Source organism: Neolamprologus brichardi, unplaced genomic scaffold, assembly GCF_056152115.1.
Source record: "Neolamprologus brichardi isolate AB-2024 unplaced genomic scaffold, ASM5615211v1 NODE_ptg000033l+_length_6344489_cov_1, whole genome shotgun sequence".
NCBI lineage: Eukaryota > Metazoa > Chordata > Actinopteri > Cichliformes > Cichlidae > Neolamprologus > Neolamprologus brichardi.
The window spans coordinates 3,979,740-3,996,760 of NW_028270137.1; the positions used below are offsets into that span (position 1 = coordinate 3,979,740).

At 42.9% G+C, this 17,021-nt stretch overlaps 1 protein-coding gene across 1 annotated transcript; it reads right to left on the reverse strand.

The window, feature by feature from the left end:
• Positions 1-4,362: 4,362 nt before the first annotated feature.
• Positions 4,363-17,021, reverse strand: LOC148094633 (uncharacterized). The gene is made up of 5 exons (XM_087837447.1): positions 16,530-17,021; positions 9,519-9,599; positions 7,874-7,921; positions 7,743-7,775; positions 4,363-4,709 (listed from the first exon to the last, which is right to left on the reverse strand). The coding sequence occupies exons 1-5, from the start codon at positions 16,987-16,989 to the stop codon at positions 4,459-4,461; spliced, it is 873 nt and encodes a 290-aa protein (XP_087693573.1). The 5' UTR covers positions 16,990-17,021; the 3' UTR covers positions 4,363-4,458.

Sequence of the window (17,021 nt, forward strand, 5' to 3'; positions counted from 1 at the left end):
ACATTGCTGCTCGTAGCCTCTGGTCCTGCCCCCACTATTATTAGCAATGCCACCTCCTTGGGAATCTCGGTCATTTTACCATTAAGAAGCTTGAGAAACAGAACATCGAGGTCAGTGTTCAAACATTAGGCTGTTTGAGGAACACGTTGGGGGAAAACAACAGAAAAAGACAAACATTTCTTACCACTGGTAAGTAGCTGACTAAAAACTGAGCAACATGCTTAATCACCACCTGCATTACAGAGAAAATGTGTTTTAGAAAAAGAGAACAGGAGGAACTAGAAGAATTGTAAAGTGCACACATAAGAAGCCATACTGGGAAATTGTCTTCTCTGCGTTTTCCAAAGAAGACAGTCCCAAAGCCTCCTTCACCCAGCTTATCCTTCTCTTCGTATTTTTCTTCAAAGTCCTCTACAGAGAGACAAAACAAATTGAATTTAACAGGTAAAGGAGACTTTACTCACCTAGATATTTACGCACACCCACAGCACGTGGTGTGGTAAAGGTCGGCCAAGATTTTGACCACATGTCAGAAACTGGATCAAAATTGGACTAAACTCACTTGAACTCTGACTTTGTCTGCACTTAGAACTATCACAAGACATTAAAACAAAACATCGGGCATTGATGACATCACAGGAATCTAACATTCTAATCTATGCAAACTGTCTCCATGGCTACATAATATCAAATTAAATCATAGCAAAGGAGTAAAAAGCAGGATCAGTCTTAGGGTGTATGTTACATGTTTGCCAGTTTGGATGAGTGAGTGCAATACTTCATCGGCCTGTGTTGTAGCAACCTGTTGAACCTGCTGAGAAACTTTTCTTTGTCCACTCTGCCCCAAACTTCACATGCTCCATAAAAGTCGAGGCCCAGAGACCTCTGCATAGTTATTAGCATTAGGTTATCAGTATCATCTGATATATATGACATTTACAGTACAGTACTCACACATGACATAGGAGGAATAAATATGAACTTTTTGACATAAATTTGATCATATGAAATTGGATTTTTTTTAAATATGAAACTTTTTCCTTCCGTCATACTTCAGAAATATAATATATTAAGTTTTGAACATTTTAAAACATTTAGGTTTGCTCGTTGCATTTATAAGATCCTACATGGACGTGCTCCACAATCATTGGTCAGTCATGTTATCAGTGGAAAACAAACCTGATCCTCTACTAGAGGCGATTGTGCAATACCTTTTAGACATAACACTCAGCAAACAGTTATTATCAGTTAAAGTCAGTGAGATTTGGAGTGATACATGACACATGACGGAATAAGACACGCAGACTTAGCATGACGAACCGACGAGGAACACGTACACTGTGAATACATACAGAGGGAAAAAAGGACTAGAGATGAGACATGGACGTAACTAAACACAAACAGAACATGATGGCTGGAGGGGAAAACACACGTGACAGAAGGAATGGGTCACAAGGGCAAAACATGTAAACGAGAGGAGGAGACGGGAGAAAAAGACATTACTGAAATACATGAAGGGCCAGGGCTGGGGCAGCCAACCAGTCACAGACAAACAGCCACATTTTTTACTGTGTCACCGCAAAGAGCCACATCATACACCTGGGCACACATGAACATCACCCATCCCTTCCTCTGTCCTGCGTTCAGTTTAGGGTATCAAGCTCAGGACCCTAACCCCATCAGGCCGGGGTCTTTGTGTGGAGTCTGCATGTTCTCTCCAGCTTCCTCCCACAGTCTAAAGACATGCAGTCAGTGGGGATTGGTGTGAATGGTTGTCTGTGTGTTAGCCCTGCCACGGGCTGGCGACCTGTCCAGGGTTGACCCCGCCTCTCGCACTATGACAGCTGTGATAGGCTCCAGCCCCCCACGACCCTGATAAGTGGAAGAAGGTGGACGGACTTTGATGACCTCACTGGACGCCAGGCAACTTCTGAATGGATTGTTAACACTGGGCCACTCTACATGCCTGTTTCCAGTTATCGTGTTTACAGACACAGTGACACCAACGCTACCAAACACAGAAGCTGCTTGGCAGAAGTTATGTCACATTATTGTAACTGAGAAACGTCACAGCATTGCTCACAATGTGAGGGCGGGGCTGCAATAACCCTGCTGTGCTTTCTAATGTTTCATATTAAGACTAATCTGTGTTGACCTTTCTCTGATTATTGTTTCATAATGAAGAAAGGTCAGATATTACCAAACACATATGAAAAACTCATCTAAACAACATGTAGTGTAAAAATAAATGTCTTGGAGACAGCAGCTAATCAGATATTTCAATTGTCGGGTTTGGATTCAGCACATTAAAATAATAAGAAACAGCACTTTATATGTGAAACAGTCGACTTCTGAAAAGTCCAGCAGAGTAAGACAAGCAGGTGAACAGCAGCAGTATATCATGAAGCCTTTTATGGGCATGTTGGATGACAACAGCCATTTTTATGTTTCCTGTTCTTGTATAATTTACCAAGAAACAGTTGCACAAATGAACCAGAGAAACCCACACAGTGTTTTGAAATTGAGCTGCAAACATGTTTTCTTTTATTAGCACGTCAAGCTTCACCCTGAAGACGAGCACGAGCTGCGTCTGCTCACAGAGACTCGGAGATGTGATTGAAAGCAGCTGAAGGATGGTTTTGGTTTATTTTTTTACAAATGAGATGTTTTTCTAATTCCCCATGTAACTTTGCACTGTCCACCGCTGTAACAAAACAAATTTCCCACGTGTGGGACTAATAAAGGTTTTCTTATCTTATGTAATTTGACATATTTTGTTGTTTTGTGTGTGTGTTTGTCTGTGTGAAGTTTTGATGTGTATCTGAAAAACACAATTTTGAAAACACTGGAAAACCTCAAGACATTTTTTCCTTGACTTTCTATGCAAACAAAAATTCCCACCAAGGCTTTTCAGTGTGAAATTTAGTGTGTATAGAAAATACCTGTGCCAGGTTGTCACCATCTAGTGGTGAACATGGCCTTACCACTACATCAGGTGAGTTTTTCACTGTGCACAGTGACACAAAACTCATTTAACAACACAAACTATTTAAAAATGCATTTTAAAATGACGTAGGCAGATCAAGGCAATGTTACAGTTTCAGTAAGAACTGAAGTTTATTGTAATCCTTCAATTATGCAGGGCGTCACACTAACACAGTTGTTTATGTTCAGTATAGCTCTGTTATTATCAATTGGATTCAAAACGCGACCAGTTTGATGTCTTAAACTAAACTGGCATTAAAGTTTCAATGAACTAAAGTGGTCCCCCTGAGTCAGCACCAGTGGCGGTCCTAGCCTGTTTGGCACCCCGGGCGAACACTCCCTCTGGCGCCCTCCACACACACACACACACACACCTATACGGGTTTCTATGTATTGCAAGGACACTTTTTCCAAACCAGCCCAGGTGGTGGACTATGGGGACACCACTTTCCGCTTGCCCCTGAGAGATGCTGAATACGTCAAAAAATCTGTTTTGAGCCACAGAGCACAGATCTCACTTCAAAGTTCCTATACACGCAACACAACTAGAGATATAAGAACCTGTTTTTTTGCAACCTTATCAGGACATAGATAATTAGGTGAGAAGCCCCGCCTATGAAAATATTAGACATTTTAACACCCAGCAGGATTTGTAAGGACACTGGCTATACAACACACATACCTGTCACCAAAGTATATTATAGGGCCAAAAATGAATAAGTGGGACATGGCTAAACTCAAACACTACTACTGCATATTAAAATTAATAGTTAACAAAACGTGGTCTTATGACAAAAATCGAACATCACAAAACACAAAGACCTGAATTTGAGAACTAGCTCAATGCAATTTGCAAAGACAAACCTTATTCTTAGATTTGTATTGGAGCCATCACATATTTATAATGTGAATTCCCTATAGTCTTTATGAAATGTCTAATGCTCAAGTCAAAGCAATACAGGGATAAGAGTTCCAAAGGTAACTTTTCAACCATGAATTTACAGGTCTTCTCTGTTAAAGGCTAGCAATTAAAGGTTAGATTTCCTAGTTGGTATATTATGCATTTACATTAAGCACATATCTTCCTTAATTTGAGTTATACAACTGCTGATGAGAATTTGCTTTTAGGAACTTTTCCCCTCAGTATAAGAAAGCCTCACTGAAAGACAAATATTCAGTTCCAAAAGAAAAGGTTCCAGGGTTGTGTATCTTCAGAGTTCTTGAATTGGTAATAAGATACATGCTCAAGCACAGAAAAGGTGCTTTTCACATATCATGTTCCCTTTAAGTACGGTCTTTAGAGACAAAAAAAAATTATATATATATATATATATATATATATATATATATATATAATAATAGCCAATCTGATGGTGAATACTCAAGTTTATTTCAACAAGAACACGTGCTTTTTGCAAACATGACATATATGTCAAACATCTGTGTATATATTTTTGTAACTTGATTAATCGTTTAGCGGCTGTTCCTTTTTTTTAGAGTTATGCCGCGGTTCCTGACGAAGTCTCTCACATTTTGAACAGAGCGACTGTCTAATACAGGACGTTCAGCATTTTTACACTGTTTGATTTCTGTCACAGTGGCTAGTTTCCCATTTGCAATGTGCCCACGGAAATGTCTCATGACTGCTGCAATCTCTTTGGGAGACCATGGACATTTTTGTCTCCTTCGAGGATTTTCCCCTTCTGCGCCATTTCCAGGGAATGCTACAAGGGGGAGAGAAAATAAGATCAGCTTACTTTTGATTTGTTAATTATTAAGTTATTATAAAGTTACTCTTCAAGAACAATATGGATGTAAACATCAAATCCATTTCATGGTACACATATCAAAAAGAAGTCCAGGCATTAACCACAGCATTTTTTCACTTGGTTTAAATAGCTGTGGGGCTTTAGATTTACACGGGGGTTTGGCTTTTTGCCATGTTAGATAAATACAGTGTCTTAAAAGCTATATTCTGATTAGAAGATCTAGCTCGTTCTTTCCCGCAAAAACATTAACTCAAAGAAAACTATTAAAGATAGAACTTCTAACTATGTGAATGCCACGGGACACCCAATTACAAAGTGACATTAGTTCCCATCCAGTTTCATCATGTCCTCCTTTATTGTCCTCTACTTCCAATCATGCAGAATCCAGGTTCAACCCATTACTTCAGCTTTGTCCTCTGATCTTTTCACTTAGTTTGTCAAGCAAATTATTCCTCATTTCCACCACTCTTATTCTCATGTGATTTTGTACTGTAACAGTAGCCCAGTTCAGACCTGGCATTATGACAAGTTCTGGGTGATCAGATACAACCAGCATTAATGAAAACTCTAAAGATATCCAGGATACTTTGAGGACTCATTCAAGATCCAGTGATGTAAGGCACACATTTGTTTCCATTCCTCTGAAAGTCAAAACAATCTGTTCCGAAGACAATGTAGGACAGTCTACTCTGATGTCATACTCAGCAAAACAAGATGACTCACATGAAACCTCTTTCTCATTTGATAAAAACCGTGAAACATGGGAGATTAAAAAACATTTGAGTCAGAAATAACTCGTGCAAAAAAATATTAGTTTAAAGATGTACACATTTACAGAATCACCAACACTGACAATAAACTCTCATATTGTCTCTTAAAATAAAAATAAAAAGATTTCAATCAAAAGGTGATCTAACATGCCAATGTAGTTTTCATATATGGTTTAAAAAGCAAGATAAGCAGTTTCCCATCTTTGTTTTCGAATAGTTATGAACATTTGAACTGTTAATCAGGCTTTTGAAGATGATTAATGGTAAGTATTAATATGCAATATTAGTATTTAAGCTGAGTTTACTGGAGCTTTAAGTGAGCCAACTTTCAAGTCGATGTGTACTGTAAACCTATGCAGACAGATCAGTATTTAAGGCTTTACTCTCACCATCCACTGGAGCACAACTTGGGCGTCATCAAGATATTACAAAATAGAGCAAAGACACAGCGGCCAGGGAAGCACAAGAACATGACATCAAGAAGGCCCCGAGTAAATGAGGTTATCCCAGCTGGACTTTTGTCAAACCTGGGAAGGCACCTAAAGAACGCTCCAGCCAATCCAGGAGCGAAGAAGGACAAGAACAGCTGATACGGATTTTCTTAAAAGATAACGTCTCTGTGGCTTTCAAATCCCAAAACTGAAATAAGAACCAAAATAAGAAAAGTATTCTAATGTTGAACCTGAGAAGAAAATTCCTCATGCCAACTTTAAGGTCATACTGGATATTAGTCATGAACTATGCAATGTTTGTAAAATTCTGGCATGTCATATTGACCAAACTTTCATATCAGATCTTGTCAAACACTGTTACAGAGATAACCATTTGCTAGTCTGTTGTTCAAAGAATCTGTTCAAAGGTGTCTTGATATTTTAAAATATTTTATTCTTGTGGTACCTCGTGATGTGCCTTCTCCAGCCGAGTCCACATCTGTAAATAGAAAAGTAAAACAAAAATATCACAAACAACATGAGTGGCTTGGTAATCATGGAAGAGCCATCAATATGCAGGGTGGTGGATAGTTATACCGTTTGAGGTGTTTGGAGGTTCCTCTACAGGTGGCATAGTACTCCTCCCTATAGTACAAGGAGTATTTTAGCTCAATATAGCAGTCACATTTTCTGTTCCTGTTTAGACTTTCCTTTAACACGAAAATAATTTTCACTAACAAGGAGAGAGGCACCCATAAATACAAGTAATCCTCAGGTCCATAGCTCAGTCCTAAAATGACTGAAGAAGTTTAAAGTTACATTGACCATTTCTTCAGCTGGCATATCAGTGAATTGTCATGATATATCTGCAGTACCAGTTAAAACTTTGGACACACCTGTTTATTCATTCTGAATTTGAATAAGCATTGTGTCTTTTCAAAGTAATCTTAACTGCATTTCCCAAAACTAGAAAGCATTTTACTAGAAATAAAACATAAAAGCCATCCACACAGATGAAAGACATCAAAAAGCTTGTCAAACACTGTTACAGAGATAACCATTTGCTAGTCTGTTGTTCAAATAATCTGTTCAAAGGTGTCTTGATATTTTAAAATATTTTATTCTTGTGGTACCTCGTGATGTGCCTTCTCCAGCCGAGTCCACATCTGTAAATAGAAAAGTAAAACAAAAATATCACAAACAACATGAGTGGCTTGGTAATCATGGAAGAGCCATCAATATGCAGGGTGGTGGATAGTTATACCGTTTGAGGTGTTTGGAGGTTCCTCTACAGGTGGCATAGTACTCCTCCCTATAGTACAAGGAGTATTTTAGCTCAATATAGCAGTCACATTTTCTGTTCCTGTTTAGACTTTCCTTTAACACGAAAATAATTTTCACTAACAAGGAGAGAGGCACCCATAAATACAAGTAATCCTCAGGTCCATAGCTCAGTCCTAAAATGACTGAAGAAGTTTAAAGTTACATTGACCATTTCTTCAGCTGGCATATCAGTGAATTGTCATGATATATCTGCAGTACCAGTTAAAACTTTGGACACACCTGTTTATTCATTCTGAATTTGAATAAGCATTGTGTCTTTTCAAAGTAATCTTAACTGCATTTCCCAAAACTAGAAAGCATTTTACTAGAAATAAAACATAAAAGCCATCTACAAAGATGAAAGACATCAAAAATCCCGTCAAACACTGTTACAGAGATAACCATTTGCTAGTCTGTTGTTCAAAGATGTCTTGATATTTTAAAATATTTTATTCTTGTGGTACCTTGTGATGTGCCTTCTCCAGCCGAGTCCACATCTATAAATAGATAAGTAAAACAAAAATATCACAAACAACACGAGTGGCTTGGTAATTATGGAAGAGCCATCAATATGTAGGGTGATGGATAGTTATACCGTTTGAGGTGTTTGGAGGTTCCTCTACAGGTGGCATAGTACTCCTCCCTGTAGTACAATGAGTATTTTAGCTTAATATAGCAGTCACATTTTCTGTTCCTGTTTAGACTTTCCTTTAACACGACAATGATTTTCACTAACAAGGAGAGAGGCACCCATAAATACAAGTAATCCTCAGGTCCATAGCTCAGTCCTAAAATGACTGAGGAAGTTTAAAGTTACATTGACCATTTGTTCAGCTGGCATATCAGTGAATTGTCATGATATATCTGCAGTACCAGTTAAAACTTTGGACACACCTATTTTACTAGAAATAAAACATAAAAGCCATCCACACAGATGAAAGACATCAAAAAGCTTGTCAAACACTGTTACAGAGATAACCATTTGCTAGTCTGTTGTTCAAATAATCTGTTCAAAGGTGTCTTGATATTTTAAAATATTTTATTCTTGTGGTACCTCGTGATGTGCCTTCTCCAGCCGAGTCCACATCTGTAAATAGAAAAGTAAAACAAAAATATCACAAACAATATGAGTGGCTTGGTAATCATGGAAGAGCCATCAATATGTAGGGTGATGGATAGTTATACCGTTTGAGGTGTTTGAAGGTTCCTCTACAGGTGGCATAGTACTCCTCCCTATAGTACAAGGAGTATTTTAGCTCAATATAGCAGTCACATTTTCTGTTCCTGTTTAGACTTTCCTTTAACAAGACAATGATTTTCACTAACAAGGAGAGAGGCATCCATAAATACAAGTAATCCTCAGGTCCATAGCTCAGTCCTAAAATGACTGAGGTCGCCAGTCTCCCACAGGACTAACACAGAGAAAAACAACTATATGCAATCACATTCACATCAATGGGCAATTTAGAGTGACCAATTAACCTAACCCCAGTTTCTTTGGACTGTGCGAGGAAGCTGAAGTATGCCGAGAGAACCCACGCAAACATGGAGAAAACAACTCCATGTTTGCGGACCCTGGACCAATGAACTCAGGACCGTCTTGCTGTGAGGCAACAGTGCTAACCACTATGCTAACGTCCCGCCTTATCGACTGGGCAGCCAAGTCCAATAAGTGCACTTGCTGGGGTTAGGATAAGCGGAAGAGATGTTCTCGGCATACCTTGTAAAAATGTAAACACAATACTCCAACAGTCCAGTTATAAGACAATCATCATCAGTGGGCACACTGTAGGAAGTGGGTAATACTGTCAGAGGTCCCTGGAGGTACCTCAACAAATTGCCTAGTTCCCTTTTCTGTAGTTGAATAGTGTAGCTCAATATTAATGCTCTGTTGCGTTGTGGTTGATTCATTTACACACATCTCTGGCTAGATATCTGTAGCATCACAACACAAAACTATCAATGTAAGTACTATTACATTTTTTGTACTGATCTGGTTAGACCTTTCTTTAGTGACATTATTTGACAGACATCAATCTTTATGACTATGTCAAGAATAGCTTAAGCAGTGTATTAACCTCAGCCCAAAACAAATTAAGACATTTTCAATACTTAAGACTTACAGTGCACATATAATCCTTACTACTACCTTTTAAATAACTGTGTATACCTGAAACATCTCACAATATTGCATTCAACTGAATACTACATAAATATGAGTTGTTTGTTGGTGCATTTACCCATTTTTGTTTGTGCTGGTGGGTATTCTTTGTCAGCCTCGCCGTCTTCACTCTCACCAGAGTCTGTCAAGTCTAGGTTATCTGACAAAAAAATATGTTAAGCAGCATCTTGATGCATTCTCAATCATCCAGGTAAGTAAATCTCCAAGAGTTGATTCTGTTCATCTGGACATAGCGTTTTGTGGGAAAAACGTTTCGTCACTCATCCAAGTGACTTCTTCAGTCTCAGCTTACTGCAGGTTTCCCCAATCTTATAAACAGTACATTTGCATAATGACTGAAACCAGCCCACTGAAGGAACAATGGGCTGGGAGGTCAGTTCCTTAATCTTAATTATGCAAATTCTCATGACCATTGATCAACAACCACTGACCAAAACCCACTGATCAAAGACCACTGATCAATAGCCATGAGTACCATACACAGAGAGTTGGGGAATGGCTGCAATCACAGCACTGTAAGATGGCCTTAGGCCCCCTCCTTGATTATGAATCGAGGCATTCTGAATGCATCAAGACGTTTTAACCCACTTTGGCAAGGACGGCCTGAAGCTTGTACGTCAGTATGAGCAAACAGCACGTAAGATGGTGGATTACAGGAACCACCTGAGATTCAGCCTCAGATGCAGACAAAACCGGATTACTCCTAAAAGTCTGCAAATGAGCTCTTCGTTAAAGGCTTCCGGGCAACAAAAATCCTCCAGAAGGCACAGCATCAGTTGCTTAATGAACGGGTGAGGCAAACAAATTTTACCATGGACATGCTAAAATCTCAAGAGGAGCGGATCCAACAGAGACTGACAATGCTTCTAGATGAGAATACTCTTAAAAAGGTGTTTGACTTTACTGAGAAGGCTCGTCTAGCACAGCACAAGAAGTCTAAGACCAGGCAACAAAGGAAGTTTGACTTACTTGTTGTACGTCGGAAACCACGGCAAAATACGGAGAGTGTCCTCAGTGACCAGAAGAGACAAGGATGCGACACAGAGGATGTGGACAAGTGGGTGAAGAATTTGTCTGACAGACAGCTCACCGAAACAGAGAAAAACATCCTTGCTCAAGGGCTGAATTTTGCTGTCACACCGGGACAAATCCCGCTAGTGGAGCTGATCACAGCCACAGAAACAGCAATTCGTAACAACAATATTGCAGAAATGGAAGCATAGCAACTACAGACGAAAGTTTTGGCCTGTCTCAGCAATGCAAAGCCCCCAGCATCCAAAATCACCATGGAGAGGAAGGTGCTCCACCTGGAGACTCTGTTGTCCTGCTGGGAGACTTCAATGCTCACGTGGGTAACGACAGCAAGACTTGGAGGGGCGTGATTGGGAGGAACGGCCTCCCTGATCTGAACCCGAGCGGTGTTTTGTTATTGGACTTCTGTGCAAATCACAGTTTGGCCATAACAAACACCTTGTTCGAACATAAGAGTGTCCACAAGTGCACGTGGCACCAGGACGCTCTAGGCCGCAGATCGATGATTGATTTTGTAATCGTATCACCAGACCTGCGAACATATGTTCTGGACACTCAGGTAAAGAGAGGGGCTGAGCTGTCAACTGATCACCACCTGGTGGTGAGTTGGATCAGGTGGCAGGAGAGGACGCTGGACAGAACCGGTGCACCTAAACGCTAGGGGTGCAACGATACTCGTATCGATATTGAACCGTTTGATACAGTGCTTTCGGTTCGGTACGCATATGTATCGAACAATACAACATTTTTAATTTATTTTATCAACTTCCCTTCTGACGATGCTGTCTGTGTTGAGCGCTCAGTGGATCTGCGCTCGACAGTGCAGCCTAGGCGGAGTAGTCGAACGCAGATTCACTGAGCGCAGGGCAAGCTAGCGAGACAGAAGCTAAGCTCGTTGCAACATGGCAAATTGAACCTCCCCCACCCTCATTCAGATCTGGCGTTTGGAACTATTTTGGTTTTCATGTGAAGTATGACCCTGAAGGTAAGCGCGTCATGGATTAAAGTAAAACAGTATGTTGGATGTGCCAGCAATGCTCAATTACATGGGTGGGAACTAGTGTGTTAGCGCAGTTAGCTCGTTGTGTTGGCCGTCCAGCCCCACGCACAAGGCAATCCGCAGTAGCTCGTTAACGGAGGTGTTGTGTCGTTAACCTCATTTCAGATTAACGCTGACAGCACTAGTGGGAACACAACGAATATGACTGCACATTTACTCCGACATCATCCTAGTGCAAAGACAAGTGGAAGCAGACAAAAACAACAAGCACGCATGCTACAAACTTTACCCGAGTCATTTAGACAGCCGTTAGCACATGATTCTCCTTATGGGGACCTGATATATTTAATATGGTGCTGAGAATATAGCCCAGAAGAAGCGTATAGTATAGCTTTTATTTTGGAAAGAGCCATTTCTCTGTAATAAACTCTCTTTTCCAAAGATGAGTGATTCCTCAATCAGATACAGGGCTCGCAAAATATATGTCAATGCTTTTGCATTCTTTCGGAAATGTAGCTGGGTAATTATGTCATTGGCATCGGTGAGCCACTGTCAATATGTGACATATTGAAATTGCGTTTGAATTTGCGCTTGTTTTTTGCTTTCACTTTGCAATCGTGCGAACTGCGTATAGAGAGCGACAGCACTGATTGGTGAGTGATGATAATTTGCGCACCAATTCCTCTGACATCTTATCAATCGTTAGCTTACTATGCAAACATGACAAGTGAAATCTCCCGCAGCAAGCTTAAACATGTGAGAGGTTGATCGCGCAGAGAATCGCTGAGCGTTATGTGAGTGCATGTGTAAAAGCAGCAGGATATATATTTTAGTTCTGCTGAGCCAAATAAGACAGGTCAGCGTGAAGAAGTGACAGCCAAACAAAGCTTACCACAAAACGGAAAAGTTATGACAAATCAGACTATAAGGCAAAAAGAAAGTGCAGCTTTATGGTTTCATGGACAAAAGAATTTCTGTGGCTGCAATATGACGAGCTAAATAACCAGGGCTGCACATAAGTGGTCCGCAGGTGCGCATTCGCTGTCAAAATAAAAAACGCGCACAAGATAAGAAGTTGCAACGCGTGTTTGCGTACATAGGATTTTCTGGAGGAGGACAGACATTTGTTTAGAACTCTTAAAGATGTTGAAGAAGCAAAATCCTTTAAGCAATTACTTTGGTGTTCCTTCACCTCCAAAGAAATGGAGTCTAAACCACAAAAGAAGCGCGTATTCTCAGAAAAGTGGTTGCAGGAGGTGAGCTGGCTTCAAACAAATGATGAACGCACAGAGATGTGGTGCAGAATGTGCCGTGAAAATTTAATAAATGACAAATTAATAAAAAGGCATGAACATTTTTTTTGTATCGAAAAAATATCGAACCGTGACACCAAAGTATCGAACTGAACCGAACCGTGAATTTTGTGTATCGTTGCACCCCTACTAAACGCGTAGTGAGGGTGTGCTGGGAACGTCTAGCAGAGGCCCCAGTCCGCAAGATCTTCAACGCACACCTCCGGCAGAGCTTCAACAGCATTCCGAGGGAGACTGGGGACATTGAGTCCGAATGGACCATGATCAGCGTCTCCATTGCCGAAGCTGCTGCATTGAGCTGCGGCCGCAAGGTGGTTGGTGCCTGCCGTGGTGGTAATCACCTAACCAAATGGTGCACACCAGAGGTGAAAGGAGCCACCAGGCTGAAGAAGGAGTCCTATCAGGCTTGGTTAGCCTGTGGGACTCCGGAGGCAGTCGACAGGTATCGACAGGCCAAGCGGAATGCGGCTCGGGCAGTGGCTGAAGCAAAAACTCGGGTGTGGGAGGAGTTCGGGGAGGCCATGGAAAAAGACTTTCGGACTGCCTCGAAGAGATTCTGGCAAATCGTCAGGCGTCTCAGGAGGGGAATGCGGTGCTCTACCTGCGCTGTGTATAGTGCTGGCAGAGCGCTGCTGACGTCGACTGAGAAAATTGTCAGGCAGTGGAAGGAATACTTCGAGGACATCCTTAATCCCACTGACACGTCTTCCGAGGAGGAAGCAGAGTCTGGGGATGAGGGGAATGACCTACCAATTTCCGGCGGCGAGGTCACTGAGGCAGTTAAACAACTCCTTGGTGGCAGAGCCCCTGGTGTTGATGTGGTCCGCCCCGAGTTCCTGAAGGCTCTGGACGTTGTAGGGCTGTCCTGGTTGACACGCCTCTACAATGTTGCGTGGAGATCAGGGGCAGTACCCCTGGACTGGCAGACCGGGGTGGTGGTCCCCATCTTTAAGAAGGGAGACCGGAGGGTGTGTTCCAACTACAGGGGGCTCACACTCCTCAGCCTCCCTAGGAAAGTCTATGCCAGGGTGCTGGAAAGGAGAGTTCGTCTGCTAGTCGAACCTCGGACACAGGAGGAACAATGCGGTTTTCGTCCTGGTCGCAGAACACTGGACCAGCTCTTTATCCTCTCAAGGATACTTGAGGGTGCATGGGAGTTTGCCCAACCAGTCTACATGTGTTTTGTGGACTTGGAGAAGGCATTCGACCGTGTCCCTCAGGGTGTCCTGTGGGAGGTGTTGCGGGAGTATGGTGTATCAGGCCGATTATTACGGGCCATTCGATCCCTATACAACCGTTGCCAGAGCTTGGTTCGCGTTGCCGGCAGTAAGTCGGACTCGTTCCCGGTGGGTGATGGGCTCCGCCAGGGCTGCCCTTTGTCACCGGTTTTGTTCATAATTCTTATGGACAGGATTTCTAGGCGCAGCCAAGAAGTGGAGGGCTTTCACTTTGGTGGCCTCAGAATCTCAAGTCTGCTTTTTGCGGATGATGTGGTTCTGTTGGCTTCATCGGGTGAGGGCCTCCAGCTCGCAATGGAACGGTTCGCAGCCGAGGGTGAAGCAGCGGGAATGAGGATCAGCACCTCCAAATCTGAGGCCATGGTTCTCAGCCGGAAAAGGGTGGAGTGCCCACTCCGGGTCGGGGATGAGTTCCTGCCCCAAGTGGAGGAGTTCAAGTATCTCGGGGTCTTGTTCACGAGTGATGGGAGAAGGGAGCCGGAGATTGACAGACGGATTGGGGCTGCGGCTGCAGTGATGCGGACGCTTCACCGGTCCGTCGTGGTGAAGAGGGTGACCGAAAGAACGAGATTGCGGACACAAGCAGCAGAAATGAGCTTCCTCCGAAGGGTGGCTGGCCTCTCCCTCAGATATAGGGTGAGAAGTTCGGCCATCCGGGAGGGGCTCAGAGTAGAGCCGCTGCTGCTCCACATTGAAAGGAGCCAGCTGAGGTGGTACGGGCATCTGACAAGGATGCCTCCTGGGCGCCTCCTGGGCGCCTCCTGGGCGAGGTGTTCCGGGCATGTCCCACCGGGAGGAGGCCCCGGGGCAGGCCAGGACACGCTGGAGAGATTATATCTCTCGGCTGGCCTGGGGACGCCTTGGTGTTCCCCCGGATAAGCTGGAGGAGGTGGCTGGGGAGAGGGAGGTCTGGGCCTCTGCTTAGGCTGCTGCCCCTGCGACCCGGCCTCGGATAAAGCGGATGAAGATGGATGGATGGACGGGTGAGAGATGTCATTACGGAGGCAGATGAAACCATGGTCTTGTACGACGTTACATCTCTCTTCACTTGCATCCCAGTCACGGAAGCATTGAAGGTAGTCCGTAAGAGATTATGACACCAACCTCAGCAACAGGACCACTCTCAGCATCGACCAAGTGTGTTTGCTTTTGGAACTGTGTCTTCATTCCACCTACTTCACATACAAGGGTCAGTTCTACAGGCAGAAACATGGGTGTGCCATGGGCTCCCCAGTTTCACCCATCGTGGCCAATTTGTACATGGAAGAAGTGGAAAAGAGGGCTTTGCTATCCTACCCTGGAACACAACCAATCCATTGGTTCAGGTATGTGGATGACACCTGGGTGAAAATCAAATCTCAGGACGTACCACAATTCACGGATCACATTAACTCTGTGGACCGACACATGAAATTCACCAGGGAGGCTATGAAAAGTGGCAGGTTAGCTTTCTTAGACTGAGATTTCCATCAGTAATGGGGGACATCTAAAAGCTGACGTGTACCGTAAACCTACACATACGGATCAGTATTTAAGGTTTGACTCTCATCATCCACTGGAGCACAAACTGGGTGTCATTAGGAGCGAACACCATCCCCACTGACACAGCGGCCAAGGAGGCAGAAGAACATCACATCAGGAAGGCCCTGAGTAAATGTGGTTATCCCAGCTGGACTTTTGTCAAAGCTGGGACGGCTCCTAAAGAAAGCTCCAGCCAATCCAGGAGAGAAGGACAACTGCTGCCCAAACGAAAACCTGTAGTGATCCCATATGTGTCAGGAGTATCGGAGCAGTTGAGACGCATTTTATCTAAACACTGGGTCTCTGTGGCTTTCAAACCCCAAAACACTGTGCCAAAAACTAGTCCACCCCAAGGATCGGGTCCCCCGACACAAACAGAGTAAAATAGTGTACGCTGTTAAGTGCCAGGAGGATTGCCAGGATTTATACATCGGGGAAACCAAACAACCTCTGGCGAAGCGCATGGCACAACACAGAAGAGCTCTCTGTGAATGGTATTCATGGCCATTGATCAGTGGTCTTTGATCAGTGGGTTTTGGTCAGTGGTTGCTGATCAATGGTCGTGAGAATTTGCATAATTAAGATTAAGGACTGACCTCCAAGCCCATTGTTCCTTCAGTGGGCTGGTTTCAGTCATTATGCAAATGTACTGTTTATAAGATTGAAACCTGCAGTCAGCTGAGACTGAAGAAGTCACTTGGATGAGTGACGAAACATTTCTCCCACAAAACACTATGTCCAGATGAACAGAATCAACTTCAGCTATGTCCAGATGAACAGAATCAACTTCAGCTATGTCCAGATGAACAGAATCAACTTTTTGGAGATGTTAAACAGCAGGTACAAACATTCCTTGTTTCTCTTAACAGCTTTAATGTAAAAGTAAGGTTATTAAATATATTGTGTTAAGAACACTCAAAAGCTTAAAAACTAGACACCTTAAAATACTATCTACTTAGAAATACCTTCAATTTCAATCTCTTCCAATGTTTTGCCTTGGAGATTTCCAAGGGTCCCTTTCTCCATGGCAAGTAGTAGTTTTGATATTTTTGCCAGCTGGGTTGTAGCCTCTGGAAGTCTGTAAAATTCTCTGTGGACACGGATATCATGGCCTAGAAAGTCAGCAACTTGGTCAAGCTCGTGATTTTTTAGGTTCAAGACGTGTGACAAAGTTGCAACATGCTTGCGTAGCTGTGTTGACCTAAGGAGTTCAGGACTTTGTGCACGACAGTCATTTGCATAAATCCTGAGACAGTCCTGTCCTCTGTAAGGAGTCAAACAGTTGGGTCTTGCAAAGAGGAAGGGGTTTTCTTCCGGGACTCCACACTCTAGTCTTCTGCTTATGAGCTGCGTTAGGGCTTCAACCATGTCTGGTGATAACAGTACAGCAACCTGCTCATCAACTTCAAAGGAGGACGATGCCATGGGCACAGCAGCTTGAGAACGGTCAGGGTGCT

What these genes read in the sequence shown, in the direction of transcription:
- LOC148094633 (XM_087837447.1), bottom strand. Translation starts at nt 16,989, where the DNA reads ATGGCATCGTCCTCCTTTGAAGTTGATGAGCAGGTTGCTGTACTGTTA. An exon ending in ACCAGCACAAACAAAAATGG is followed by an intron (nt 7,922 to 9,518) that starts GTAAATGCACCA and finishes ATTGTACTACAG; the next exon opens with GGAGGAGTACTATGCCACCT. An exon ending in ACCTCCAAACACCTCAAACG is followed by an intron (nt 7,776 to 7,873) that starts GTATAACTATCC and finishes ATCTATTTATAG; the next exon opens with ATGTGGACTCGGCTGGAGAA.